The sequence below is a fragment of the Notolepis coatsorum genome (genome assembly GCF_963971535.1).
Source record: "Notolepis coatsorum genome assembly, chromosome: 6".
In the NCBI taxonomy this organism is placed as follows: domain Eukaryota; kingdom Metazoa; phylum Chordata; class Actinopteri; order Aulopiformes; family Paralepididae; genus Notolepis; species Notolepis coatsorum.
The window spans coordinates 97,042,758-97,057,890 of record NC_140170.1 but is presented as its reverse complement, the minus strand read 5'-3'; the positions used below and the strand labels follow the sequence as shown (position 1 = coordinate 97,057,890).

General features: G+C 41.9%; 1 protein-coding gene across 1 annotated transcript in view; it reads right to left on the bottom strand.

Moving 5' to 3' along the window:
* zmynd10 (zinc finger, MYND-type containing 10) overlaps positions 1–14,779 on the bottom strand; it is a gene marked incomplete at both ends in the record, with an annotated part of 35,797 nt that extends 21,018 nt beyond the window's left edge. Inside the window, 8 exons of the mRNA XM_084315693.1 lie at positions 6,393–6,565; positions 6,812–6,906; positions 7,841–7,929; positions 10,605–10,757; positions 10,950–11,003; positions 11,100–11,216; positions 11,624–11,732; positions 14,691–14,779. Of these exons, the coding sequence (XP_084171819.1) occupies positions 6,393–6,565; positions 6,812–6,906; positions 7,841–7,929; positions 10,605–10,757; positions 10,950–11,003; positions 11,100–11,216; positions 11,624–11,732; positions 14,691–14,779 (879 nt within the window). The remainder of the gene's footprint in view (positions 1–6,392; positions 6,566–6,811; positions 6,907–7,840; positions 7,930–10,604; positions 10,758–10,949; positions 11,004–11,099; positions 11,217–11,623; positions 11,733–14,690) is intronic.
* Between the last annotated feature and the right edge of the window lie 354 nt (positions 14,780–15,133).

The window sequence follows — 15,133 nt, the reverse complement described above, 5'->3', positions numbered from 1 at the left end:
ATATTTTGCTCCTTGAGTGTAAGGTTTTGATAATTGTGTAATACTTTTGATTTGAGTGTTTATGCAATTGAAGAAAACTGTAAAGACTAGAGATGAACTGTTTATTTATTTTGTACATAGGCTGTGCATATGTTTGTTTGTTTGTTTGTTTATTTGCTTATGTGTATGATTCTTAACTGTTTTTATTTTGTTATTGGTGTATATGTGTATGTATGTACAGTATATGTATATATATGTATATATATATATATATATATATATATATATATATATATATATATATATATATATATATATATATATATATATATATGTGTATATATGTATATTTGTACTCCTGTTGGGGCTTCCTCACTTTGAGAACTCTAATGATTCTAGTTGGGGCTTCCTCACTTTGAGAACTCTAATGATTCTAGTTATTCAGTATTCATCTCTTATTACTCTAAAATTGCGTATTTCTGTGTTTAAAAAAAACAAAACAAAAATGTTGATCTTTTTTTATTTATATTTATATGTCGATAAGTGTATGTCACGTTCGTATTGTCTACTGTAATGTCTAAAAAAACGAATACAAATATTAAAAAAAAAAAAAAAAAAAAAAAAAAAATGCATGTAACAATTGGACTAAGACTCTCTGAGGAGGAGGCTCTGAAACTCTGAGGAGGCTGTGTTTAACCAATTGGCTCATATGTGTGGTAATTTGACATTCTGTGTCTAATGTAATGCAAGTGTGTTTAGTGTTTTGCAAATCACTGTGTGTATTGTTTTGCAAAAAGTGAGGCTGACATTGTAGGGGTGCAAATCTGGGCCTATATTTTGCTCCTTGAGTGTAAGGTTTTGATAATTGTGTAATACTTTTGATTTGAGTGTTTATGCAATTGAAGAAAACTGTAAAGACTAGAGATGAACTGTTTATTTATTTTGTACATAGGCTGTGCATATGTTTGTTTGTTTGTTTGTTTATTTGCTTATGTGTATGATTCTTAACTGTTTTTATTTTGTTATTGGTGTATATGTGTATGTATGTACAGTATATGTATATATATATATATATATATATATATATATATATATATATATATATATATATATATATATATATATGTGTATATATGTATATTTGTACTCCTGTTGGGGCTTCCTCACTTTGAGAACTCTAATGATTCTAGTTGGGGCTTCCTCACTTTGAGAACTCTAATGATTCTAGTTATTCAGTATTCATCTCTTATTACTCTAAAATTGCGTATTTCTGTGTTTAAAAAAAACAAAACAAAAATGTTGATCTTTTTTTATTTATATTTATATGTCGATAAGTGTATGTCACGTTCGTATTGTCTACTGTAATGTCTAAAAAAACGAATACAAATATTAAAAAAAGAAAAAAAAAAAAAAGAAAAAAAAAAATCATGTAACAATTGGACTAAGACTCTCTGAGGAGGAGGCTCTGAAACTCTGAGGAGGCTCTCTCACTGAGAGGGAGGTTCTGAAAACTCAGAGGAGGCTCTGAAACTCCCTGAGGAGGACCCAATATACACTACTGGTAGGGAGCAGAGTAGAAGACAAATTGTCTCTACTGCATTGCATCACCTATCCTTTACAATGACAGCGGTCTGTAGTACAGGCCCTGTAACTCACGGACATGCCTCTTGGCCAGCAAGAAAAAGCGTCTGTGACGTTTTCAAATGGCCGGGGGAAACCCGTGTCCCACCTATCCTGATTTGGCACATACTTACCTGTAGAGTAAAAGCTTTACATCATGCACACTAGCCACAGCCAATAACCTCGTTTGTGTAAAAAAACTGGCTTTATCCACGGCTCTGGCTTATGTGTGAAGAACTTGCCACCCGTTATTTTTATCATTACCCTTAAGCAAAGAAAAAATATCAAGTTAAAGAGAGGGACTCAAGGCCCTTGGTCATATGCCACTATGTACAACTCTGTAGGCTAACACCCAGACCAGTTGTGGACTCAATGCCACGTTTACCTAAACGTTACATGAAACACACACACAACTTTAGGGCTGTCCCCGACTAAGGATTTGGATAGTCGACTATGATTGGCCAAAATTTGCCGTTAGTCGACTATTAGTTGACAAAAATAAATAAATAAATAAAAAAAGTAAAGTATAATATATATATATATATATATATATATATATATATATATTTTGTATCATTCCATTTGGGCTGTGGGGGGTGCTTAATGTCTGAAGGAGTTGACTAAAGGCTTCTTGTCCTCTGCAAAAGCATGCAATTGGTCCACTGATGGATACATCTTGATATTTGTCTAGTCTAGTGTGTTCATTAGATGGGTGAAATCCTCTTTCAGTGCGTCTGTGCCTGTTTTCGTAGGCAGTTAGCCTCTGGTATGCATGCCATTAGCGTTAGCCACGCTTCTAGGCCTCTTTTCTTTTGGAAAGAATGATAAAAAAATAAATATATATATATTTCTTTTTATAAATTTTATTTTTTTTATTTTTTGTATTCGACTAAGAGGTTGGCAGTCGACTACGGCTCCTTTCAACCGATTAGTCGACTAATCGACTAATAGGGGTCAGCCCTACACAACTTCTCATCATACAATAAAAAAAAACAGTTCACGTTTACTCACGTAAGAAGAACGCTGTTTTTAAGCAGAGAGAACGACATAAGCCTTGGCCAAGTGCTAGCTACAAGCCTTGCTAAGCTATATACAATAGTGACCAACAATTTTCGGGAGCTTGTCTATGTTCCCCGGGTCCTATGTTCCCCGGGTTCTATGTTCCCCGCTTTGATTGATTGATTGAAAATTTTAGACCACCAGCCCTGATTCCAAACTCTAACCTTAACCAGTTCGAAAGAGGGCCTAAGCTTAATCAGTTCTAAACAAGGCGGACATTAATAATTAATAAAATAATAAAAATTTATAAAATTTTCAATCTATTAATCAATCAAGCGGGGAACATAGGACCCGGGGAACAGAGGGATGATCCCCAATTTTCAAAGAAAACTGCACAACACTCCAAGCAAGAAACGCAACCCCAGCATTGTAGCTGGAGTTCACATAGCACACGTCGTATCCCCCAAAATGCAGTGAGGTAACACACGTTTTGTTAAACAAAAAACACTGTTATTAACCAAAACATTCGGCGGGGGGGGAGGAGGAAGAGTGGGGCATAGTATATCCTACCTGACCCCCGGACACAGGACGAATGGCCGCAACAAAAGGCTGGTCGACCATGTTGACGAGGCCTCCTGCTGGCGGGGCCAGAAGCGGCGATGGCTGGAGCCTCGCTCCGGCGTTTCGCCCACATCCTGCGGCCGGTCATGGTGCAGGCCGACAACATCTTCTGCCAGAGATGACGCCGAGTCAGAGTGCTCAGGGCCCGCTACTTCCCCACAGCTAACGCCAATGGTTTAGCACAAGCTAACAGCTAACTCCAGGCTGACGGTTAGCATCAAGCTAACGTTTCCAGCCTTAACGCAGCAGCAAGCTAACGGCTTAGCCTAACAGCTAACTGGTTAACAGCTAGCTCTTACCGGCTATCGATAGCCACCAGCTAAAGCAAGCTAAAGCGGCTACTACTGAAGCTGTGTAACGTGAGGAATAGCGATACAGGCCAAACACTTCAGACAGCCGACTGTCTCTCCTTCTTTTTATCCAAAAGAAAAAAGGGAAGGCAACACACGTCCCTCTCACAGAACGGTGTTACCAGATACAGCGGCATCGGCAGCAAGCTCTGTTGTATGCGGGCTGCAGCCGTCTTGAGCTCGGAGATATTCTCATAATGAAACACCAAGCTCGCATCCTCCTCGGCGGGAGCTTTCGTCTTGAAAAGCGGGGCCAGTGCGGTGGCAGAGGGCATCCGTCTTCAGAGACCGGGGACTTGAACCCCAGACTTGGAAGCACGGCCCCAGGAAAACAAAGCTACGAACTCTCTGAGGAGGAGCACTGTTTTATCGTGGGGCATCAAACAAGAACCCCTTACATACCGCTATGGAGAGGCAACGAAGGGATTCTTGCTTGGAGCCGACCTTACGCAAGCTGCCCCCGCACAACTGACACACCTGAGGCTTGCGTCGCAAAACACCACCCACCCTAGAGATACCGTCAGCTCTCAGCCGACCGCCTCTCGAGGCATAGTATCCAGCTGCACAGCCGGAGCACAACGCCGGCGGGGGAACTGATGCACGCCCCAATGCGAAGCGCTGGTGGAGGTCAGAATGATCATCATCTTCTAGACTCTCCGGTGGTGACGACATTGTCCTTTCTTTCTCCCGTAAATTAGTGAAAAAAATTATGAAAAAAAAGACAATGCCAACACAGCTCCTATAACTAAACGAACTACTTTAACACTAAACTTAAAGCGGTGCTATGACACAGGCATCTGTGGTGAAAATAGGGAAGGAGCTGTGGTGTGGCCATGACCCCGCTTATGTAGGAGCGGATGTGGGAGTGGTCAGGCAGGTGGGCAGGTCGTACACTTGGTGAACATTTCCATTTTAGAATATGATTAAAGGGATAGTTCCAATAGAGCAAAGCGTAAGCTATTAACGAAATATAATTTGTACACATGTATTTACTTACACACACTCACAGTGTAAGGCAGTTGTAGGCAGTGAAGGACAGTAGGTAGTTATGATTACAGTGTAAGGCAGTAGGTAGTTATGATTACAGTGTAAGGCAGTAGGTAGTTATGATTACAGTGTAAGGCAGTGAAGGGCAGTACGTAGTTATGATTACAGTGTAAGGCAGTTTGTTTGATTGATTGATTGAAAGCTTTATTAACAGATTGCAGAATGGGTACAATACAGTACGGCTCAATACACACAATTGTTAAGGGGATGCAGACCAGAGAAAGACTTTCGTCTTGTTTACATCAGGGTCCCCCATTTTCAATTCATAATGACATTTATGACATACGCAACATACAGATATATATCATGACATTTCTGACATACATGACATTCAGGTATACAGTACTGTTACATTTGTGACATACAAGATATGCAAATATACAGTACTGTTAAACAGTGATCCTAACAGAAACTATATAAATACGAGGGGGAGGAAACTGTACATTCGGAGGGGGTGGGAGGGGGGGTTTGGACATTTACGGGGGCCATACAGATATATATCATATGACATTTATGACAATACATGAGATACAGGTATACAGTACTGTTACATTTGTGACATACAGGATATGCAAATATACAGTACTGTTAAGATCCTAACAGATAATATATACATACGAGGGGGAGCAGTGAAGGGCAGTACGTAGGTAGTTATGATTACAGTTGTAGGCAGTGAAGGGCAGTAGGTAGGTAGTTATGATTACAGTGTAAGGCAGTGAAGGGCAGTAGGTAGGTAGTTATGATTACAGTGTAAGGCAGTGAAGGGCAGTAGGTAGGTAGTTATGATTACAGTGTAAGGCAGTAGGTAGGTAGTTATGATTACAGTGTAAGGCAGTGAAGGGCAGTAGAGGTAGTTATGATTAGTGTAAGGCAGTTCTAGGCAGTGAATGGCAGTAGGTATAGTTATGATTACAGTGTAAGGCAGTGAAGGGCAGTAGGTAGGTTATGATTACAGTGAATGGCAGTTGTAGGCAGTGAAGGGCAGTAGGTAGTTATGATTACAGTGTAGGCAGTGAAGGGCAGTAGTTATGATTACAGTGTAGGCAGTGAAGGGCAGTAGGTAGGTTATGATTACAATGAATGGCAGTTGTAGGCAGTGAAGGGCAGTAGGTAGTTATGATTACAGTGTAGGCAGTGAAGGGCAGTAGGTAGGTTATGATTACAGTGAATGGCAGTTATAGGCAGTGAAGGGCAGTAGGTAGTTATGATTACAGTGTAGGCAGTGAAGGGCAGTAGGTTGGTATAAACTGAGTATGTAAACTGAGATGGCTCCTTACAGACTACAGAAGAAGAAAAGGGCTCTCCGCTTGGATCATTCATGGGCCGGGAAGAGAGAGAAATGTCTAATAATAGGAGGAAGAACTGTAGTCAAAACAGACCCTGGACACTCCATCTGTCTTGTATAATGGAGGAGATCAGATAAGACACTGGAGGACAATGATCTGGCACACAGTGTGATCTCACATACTTCCTGAGCCCAGTGTTTAAAGATAACGTTCAGGGACCACTGGGCAAGAGGAGGAGGAGGAGGGGGAGGAGGAGCAAGAGGGGGATTTATCAGTGTAATTTGGTGAGTTTGATTGATTGATTGATTTTTATTGTGGCGTAAAGACAGCATCCAAGGGATAAAAACATGAGAAAGTGCAAGCACTTATTTCCATCATGGTCCCTGATTTTGGACAAGGACAGACATCATAAAACATAGAGCATTTAGGGTCCCATACACCCTTTACAGAGTCTGAGAAGTGGTAGATCTTAGAGGTGAACTATATATACCTTTAGAAGCTGGTTCTTGTTGAAGTTGTTGAAGTCGTACTTCCTCTGACAGTCCTCCTTCAGCATCAGGTTGTACAGCGCTATCCAGACCTGGCCGTCCAGCTTCGTCACCTTCAAACGGTCCTCCGGGGGAATCTTCTGCCATTTGCCGTTTATGTACTTCTCCACCTGACCTGCAGGGGGAGATAAAGAGCTGGCAATGAACTGGATGATCAGCCATGAGGCAAAAAATAATTATATATATATATATATATATATATATATATATATATATATATATATATATATATATATATATATATATATATATATATATATATATATATATATATATATATATATATATATATATATAATATAATATATTCTTTCATTATTATTTTTCTTTTAAATATGAATGCCTGCAACATAAGACGTACCTCCACTGTAGTGAGTCCAGGGGCAGCAGTCTGTCAGCTGGACCAGCACACAGGGCATGTTGTGGGTGCACAGCATGCGATTAATCACACTGATACTGTAAAGAAGACAGCATCAAGACCCATCAGCATCATCATTCTCCACGTTTTCTACAGTATAAAAAGAAGATGCATATAATGCTTTGCTTTTGCTTTTTTTCTGCCTATATTCAATCTGGAAACCTTGCGTAACAAATGACTGCAGCTGTTCTCACACCAGATTACAAACCTTCCCCCTCGCTGACCAACCCTTACCTGCAGGGGTGCAGTCGTAATATCAGAAGTGCCTGTACTCTGTTTAAATGGCGCCAAGTGCACGCGCGCTCCCGCGCATACATGTTCCCTCGCGTGCGCACAGAACAGATGGTTATTATGCATAAATAGTAGGAAACATGTTTGTATAGGAAATTACTAGTTTTAGTTTAGTTTTTGTAAATATTGCCTTGAAATAGAGAAGCTGTAAAAGGTAGCAGGATGTAGCCTTCAATATATAAAGAAATTCTATTGTCAACAGATATGGTTAAAAAACAAACAATGTTTTAAATGTAATTGTAGATACAATATTGTAGTTACAATTTCTTTAATTGAATTAACTTAAACTAGAAAAGTAAATACAAACTAAATTAACAATGTAGGCCTACTACAGTTTACAGAAGGACAGTTTCCTTCTGAAGCACAACTTGAAATGTCTCATCCTTCCAGTCGGGACCATTTGTCACATAGTGAGAGCTCCACAGCTCAAGCAAACCCCCACCAATTGGTACAGGGCTTGTATTTTGGTTTTGCACTTCTCTTTCTTTGTTATGCTATTGTATGCCATTGTTATGCAAAGACTAGGTGATAGCTAGTAGCACGGCGCGACGAGTCGAGTGAAAGTTGTGAACGCATTTTTGTGTGTGCGTGCACATCCGTGCGCGACTGTGCGTTCTTCTGCTCAGAAAAGTGCTGGGACGGCGTGGTACCGCGTGGCACCACCACTGCACCACTGCTTACCTGTCAGCATGGTCAGTGATGTAGCGCAGCACAGTCAGTGCCTTGAGGGAGATCTCAAACTCCAGTGCAGTACTCTGACTCTGCAACTCCTACACAGCGGGGAATAGAAATGACAATACAAAATAGATAATAAAAAATCTCAGCGTAGAGGTAAAGAACAAGATCAAATATGAATAGAAAATAAACAGTAAAAAAGATAAAGGTGAAGGTCTAGTCAGTCGGACAGGCGAGACATAATAATATGTACAGTATATTGATAAGAATAACACACTGTGCCAGAGTCTGTGCAGAGTTTAGTAGTTAAGGGTGAAACAGTTCTATCAGTTCTCTAGTTCTCCAGCAGTCCATGCCCACAGTTGTGGAGCCTGATGGCTACTGGCATGAAGGACTGACAGAGGTGATTTGTGGTGTGTCGGGGGTGGGAGGTGGGGGGGCTGAATGTGCTCCTCATCTTGGCTAACTTGAGGGGGTGAGAGGGGTAATTCCAGGATAGGGTCCAGCTTCTTTTTCATCCGCATCGCTGCGACCACCTCTAGTTTGACCAGTTCGACTCCCACTATAGCCTTTCCTCACCAATTAGTTCAGTTTGATAGTGTCTCTTGAGTTGATGTTACCGCCCCCTCAGCAAGACCGACGGCTCCTCAGTTACAGTGGGAAAGATGAAATTACATACATGGGTTCCATCCTAGAGGCAAATCTTTCCTGTGACAAAATGGCATCCAATGTAATCAAAAAAGTCAACCAACGAACTAGATTCTTGTACCGGATCTCCTCTCTGGTAAACAAGAATACCCTAAAGACTCTGGCAGGAGCACTCATTCAAGGGTACTACGACTATGCTTGCACCTCATGGTACCAAAGCACCTCAAAGGCGCTAAAAACAAGATTACAACATCACAAAACAAACTGGTCAGACTACTACTTGACCTTACTCCTAGAACCCACCTCACCCCTGCCCACTTTGACTATAGGATGGCTTTAGAGTAGACAACAGAGTACAGCAACTTGCAATGGGCCTGGTCTACAAGATACACTACACCACACAGGTACCCATGTACATGTCGAAATACTTCCCAAAGGTCAGTGAATACCACACCCACAACACCAGAGGGAGTTCCACAAATCATGTGCAACCCAGATTCGGCACAAACAAGGGACTAAACACATTTCGCAATTATGCCACAACAATGTGGAACGCCCTATCCACAGCCGTAAAAAGATGTGAATCCCTACCCACATTCAAAACCGCTCTTAAAGAGCACCTACGGGAGGCTGCAATTGGAAACTGGCCACCGTAAATGTCCAAATGTCCCCGTCCCCCCCCACCCCCTCCTAATAGACAGTCTCCTCCCCATCATATGTATATATTCTGTTAGGATCTATGGGTAACAGTACTGTATATTTGCATATCGTATATGTCACAAATGTAACAGTACTATATACCTGTATGTCATGTATGTCCCTATGCCATAAATGTCATGATGTCATGTATGTTGTGTATGTCATAAATGTCACTATGAATTGAACCGTACTGTATTGTTTGTACCCATTCTGCAATCTGTTAAATAAAGTTTTCATTCATTCATTCAATCCCCGGGCATACCACGGCATAGAAGAGGACGCTGACCACTACAGACTGGTAAAATGACTGCAGCAGCCTAATGCACATGTTGAAGGACCTGAGTTTCCTCAGGAAGAACAGTTCCCTTCCTGTAGAGGGCTTTGTGTTGTCTGACCCGTCCAGTTTATTGTTCAAATGTACTCCCAGGAACCTGTAGGTCTCCACCATCTCCACCTCCTCCCATCAGATAGTGCTGCCTGTGATGTAACTGATGATGGAGGAGTCATCTGAGGGTCATCAGGTGACGGGTGACGGCACAGTTCCTTGGGGGGCGCCGGTGTTGCTCACCAGCACATCCAACCGGCTGCCCCGCAATCTTGCATTCTGACGTATTGTGGTCTGTTGGTGAGGTAGTCAGTGATCCAGGCCACCAGGCCACCAGGCCATGGTCCAGCCGCATCACTCACCGTTAGCTTCTCCGCTAGCCGCAAAGGTTGGGTGCTGTTAAAGGTGCTGGAGAAATCGAAGAATAATTCCTACTGCGCTGCACGGCCTCTCCGGGTGCGTGTAGGCTCTGTGGAGCATGTAGATGATGGCCTCTCCGGGTGCGTGTAGGCTCTGTGGAGCATGTAGATGATGGCCTCTCCGGGTGCGTGTAGGCTCTGTGGAGCATGTAGATGATGGCCTCTCCGGGTGCGTGTAGGCTCTGTGGAGCATGTAGATGATGGCCTCTCCGGGTGCGTGTAGGCTCTGTGGAGCATGTAGATGATGGCCTCTCCGGGTGCGTGTAGGCTCTGTGGAGCATGTCGATGATGGCCTCTCCGGGTGCGTGTAGGCTCTGTGGAGCATGTAGATGATGGCCTCTCCAGGTTTGTGTAGGCTCTGTGGAGCATGTCGATGATGGTGTCCTCCACGCCGATGTTTGCCGGTATGCAAACTGCAGGGGGTCCAGGAAGTCACTCACCAGGGGCTTGAGGTGTTGCAGGACCAGCCTCTGAAAGGTCTTCATGACGTGTGATGACGTCAGAGCAACTGGCCTATAGTTGTTGAGGGCACTTGGGTCGTCCCTTCGTGGGCACCGGGACAATGCAGGAGGTCTCTCAGAGCTGGGGCACCCTCTTTGATTTGAGTTATTGAGCTCTTCTATCCTGCAATAGTAATGAATTATAACTGAAACCAATCGGAGAGTGAATAACTCTCTACCTGTATTGAGGATGCATCTGGTTTCTCTGTCAGACTGTGTCGGTGCTGGGCCGGGGTGCCCTCTCTGGCGGTCTTGCTAGCCAGCAGGGTGAGTTTGCGGTGGCAGTAGTCCACCAAATCAAGAAGAGAGTCCTCCGCTGCATCACATGAATCCTGCAACAAAACACAAACTGTTTTCACAAAACTAGTATCACATTAAAACTTTATTTTGATTAAATACGACCTCTTTCTGACATCATACCACACAAATGCAATGGAAGCGAAGTGTACATGACCTCACCGTGTGATATTTATTATACTGTATATGAATAGGGTATGCACATTTACATCTGCCTGTGGACTCACCTTATGATACATTATAGTTTCCAGTAGGTTTATGATAGTGGCCTCGTGGTAAATCTAAGAGTGTGGGACAGAGAAGTAGAGAAGGAGATGAAATCTATTACAAATGTCACCACCAATTGGTCATCAATGCTCACACCGGGCCCCACTTACCACCATGTAAAGGGGAAATGTGATCTTAGGACTAAAGTCCTGCAGCTGACACAGAATAGGGAACACTTTGTACTTCCACAGCTCAACCAGAATCAACTCATGGACCAGGGTGGAGATCTAGGGTGAGGAATAACATTTTATTTTTTAAAGAGATAATATCGCCATTGTACTGTCATCATTGAAAAGTGAGCTGGTCACTATAATGGCGAAGTGAGGCATGCGCATTTGACTAGATTGTTGGAAGACATGGTCTTTGACAATGGCAACGCAATGCGTGGGTGCGTGCGTGTGTAAAATATATCTAGGGCACTCTCCTGATTGGATAAAGTGGGAAGGGATACCAGAAATAAATTGTCTGTTCACTGCAGAGTGGAGGGACTGGGAGACCCATGTTACTGACCTAACACTCTAAATCAGTGATGGCTGTCGGAATGTAGAGCTATTTAACACTTGTTTTAAGAAAATAATACCACTTACAGCACCTTTAAACTACCACCACTGCAAAGACATTAACTTGTAGTTACCTTTCCGTGTGACACAAGAAGCTCCTTGATGAATTCATCATGTGTGGCAGAGGCATTCAGTATTGCCTGCATGTTAAGTTTCTCTATATACTCATGTTGTCTGAACCACCTGGCAACGCAGAAAGAGCAAAAATGGGGAACAGTATTGATTCAACAATGGTTTGATTGCATGTCCCCCATGTAGCCTCTTTTCTTTATAGGCCTACACATCAGGTCTCAGAGTCAGAGGGTTGAGTATCACCGGGATACCAATATTGGTTTTAGTACTACATGGTTCCAAGACCAATAGAAGCCTTGCACTGAACACTATGAATTGAAAATGGGGGACCCTGATGTAAACAAGACAAATGTCTTTCTCTGGTCTGCATCCCCTTAACAATTGTGTGTATTGAGCCGTACTGTATTGTACCCATTCTGCAATCTGTTAAATAAAGTTTTCATTCATTCATTCATTCATTCATCATTCATTCATTCATTCATTCATTCATTCAATGTTTGCCTAGTTTTCTTGCTTCCTGTAACCATTAGTAACCATTTTCAAGAAATAGGTAAAACTTTGGAAACGCAACTGTGCTACTGTGACTTGTTTACACGATCCAGTAATACGCCACCAAATTATAATGTTTTTGGTGATATATTTGTTATATACCATTACCAACACATACTGTAGCAAGCATTGTTTTGCATATAGCAACTGTTGTATCTTCCATTGCCATAAACAATGGTTGCTATGTTACAGGCAGCCATGCTGGAAGAAAGAACTAGACACATATTCCGTGCAAGGACTCTATTATAAAATCATTTTCAGTTTTTTCCATGCTGACTGAAAGCATTTTTCATTACCTAGTCAATTTGCGGGAAGCATTTGATTTTCTTCGTTTTAGAAACACGATGAGATCCCATTTTGAGAATCAAAATGTTTTAAGATTTTCAAAACCTTTGAGTACCCTGCCTTCCTATCTTAGCTAACGTTTATAACCTAGCAGTATTGTATATTTCTAACGTCAGCTTATCAAATATGATTAGCTAATTAACCTAACGTTACATAATTTGCATGTCTTGCAGGTTTGGCTTAAGTTAGTTATCTGTTATCTTACCTCGGGGAGCCTATCTCCTTGATAGAGAGCATTTCCATTATGGCACTGCTCAACAAGCCATACCTGTCAACCATCCCGGTTTTCCCGGGATTGTCCCGTATTTCAACCTTCCTTCCCGCCGTCATCCCGTTTATATATTTTCATATATATTTAGCAGTGTAGATTAGAACGTTAGCACAGGAAGTCAGACCGGAAGACGGTTGCGACCCGAAGAAGAACAGCGACCGGATAAAGCGCGAAAGACAGGGAAGCGATACTGGCAAAGTGGGGTTGTTCCCGGAGAGGAGAGCTCACTCTCGGCCTTGGTTTCTCAGGCCCAGTCCACACGATCACGGGTATTTTTGACATTTTTTTATTTTATTATTCAAAAAAATAAAACTCTGTCCACACGACTGGTTTAAACCTCGCACAGAGTGACGTCATATACATGTAGTACAATGCCAAAGCAGTAGGTGGCGATGTAGTTCAAACATGAAGGCCATTTCAACCAACCAGAAGGGTTTAGGGTTAATACCGGAAACTGACCTGAAGCTGGAACAATAACATCCCTCCTTGCTCACAGCCAAACAATTCTAGTTTGCAGCTAGAACCACGTGCAATAAACAAAAAAGGATACATTCACTGTGTGTTCTGCCTCATTTGTTAATGAAACGAAAGCGATTTTGTTAGCTTACATGCTAACGTAATAATGTGGTACCGTTAATGCTAGTAGAATGAATGGATGCAAACGTTATTTAACACATTGCAGAATGGGTACAATACAATACGGCTCAATACAAACAATTGTTAAGGGGATGCAGTCTGGACTGGGTTCCTTATAACAATAACTTGACAACACATGAGTTTAGTTTAGCCGCAGCTACAGGTTTACTCTGGTCAGGTCAGGAATGCGACAACAGACATCATCAGTCGATCACAACACTCTTCAACACAGACGATACGTTTCGAACAAAAGTTTGTTACAATCATTTTCATATAATGCTACTTGGGACAGCTCTGCTGTAAACACTGGAAATAACCTCGGTTTCTATGCCCACACACAACCACTGCAACCGGGATGTGCGCAAAACTTCACCCTGGACCCCGGTTTTCAAAGGCTGCGGTTGCAGTGTAGCAAAACCCCGGTTGTGTGTGGGCGAACAGTGCAACTGCACACATACAATCACGGTTACATTAAACCCAGCGTTCGTGTAGACAGCCCCTCAGTGTATAATGTATGGTGCTCTCCCTCAACAACATGCGAGTAGGGTGAGACAACACCATTCTTTAGTCCAAATAATACCCTACTTTATACTATATTATTGTCATTCGTTTAATGTAAAGTCAGTCTTACATTGGCACTGCTTTAACATTGCATTTACCCATAAATTATAATCCATTGCTGTATTAGACCCATGTGCCAGTATAACTTTTGTAAAGTAAATCAATACACAATGAAACAATATCTTTATCTATATCACATGTCAAAACTACTTTAATAAAAGAAGATTTCCGTTTTTCACTCATTCATCCAAAACAAGACAGCAATTCTACTTCTGCATGCACCAGGAGAATTGAGCTCATAGCACAGATTTGGAGTTGATAGAATGGACATTGCTGTTCTTAGGAAATGTTGCACATGGTGGAAATAATGGAAATGAAAATGTCTAACATTTAGTGTATGTTTAAAGTTGATACATTGAGGGATGGTAGAATTTCACTTTATATTACAGCAGTATCCGTTTTTAACATTACAATTAGTGTCTGACACTATAGACACATGTTAAAAGTCAAAGTCAACTTTGTCATTTTCCAATTTGTGCAAGACATATAGAAAAATTCAATTACGTGCCCCCCTTCCCACGGTGTATATAGAAAGAGACAATAAACTCAAAAGTAACATAGGACACAATATACAACACACAGGACTATGTACAATATAAACAGTGCCTACAATAAAAAAAAATTAAGTTAGTTATCTGTTCTCTTACCTCGGGGAGCCTATCTCTTTGATAGAGAGCATTTCCAGACTTTTAACATATGCCTCAGCTTCCACCGGCAAAACTACAGACGTATGCATTATGGCACTGCTCAACAAGCCATACCTGTCAACCATCCCGTATTTCAACCTTCCTTCCCGCCGTCATCCCGTTAAAATATTTTCCCGTATTTTTCCATTTTTTTTCCCATTTTTACAAAATGGCTGCAATTCCACTCCGTGACGACAGGTGGCAGCAGTGTAGATTAGAACGTTAGCACAGGAAGTCAGACTGGAAGCCAGTTGCGACCAGAAGAAGAAGAACAGCGACCAGATAAAGGAGGGGTTTAGCACAAAAGGCTGGGAATTGTTACCGGCAAAGTGGGGTTGTTTCTTCGGAGAGCTCACTCTCGGCCGTGGTTTCTCAGTGTATAATGTATGGTGCTCTCCCTCAAC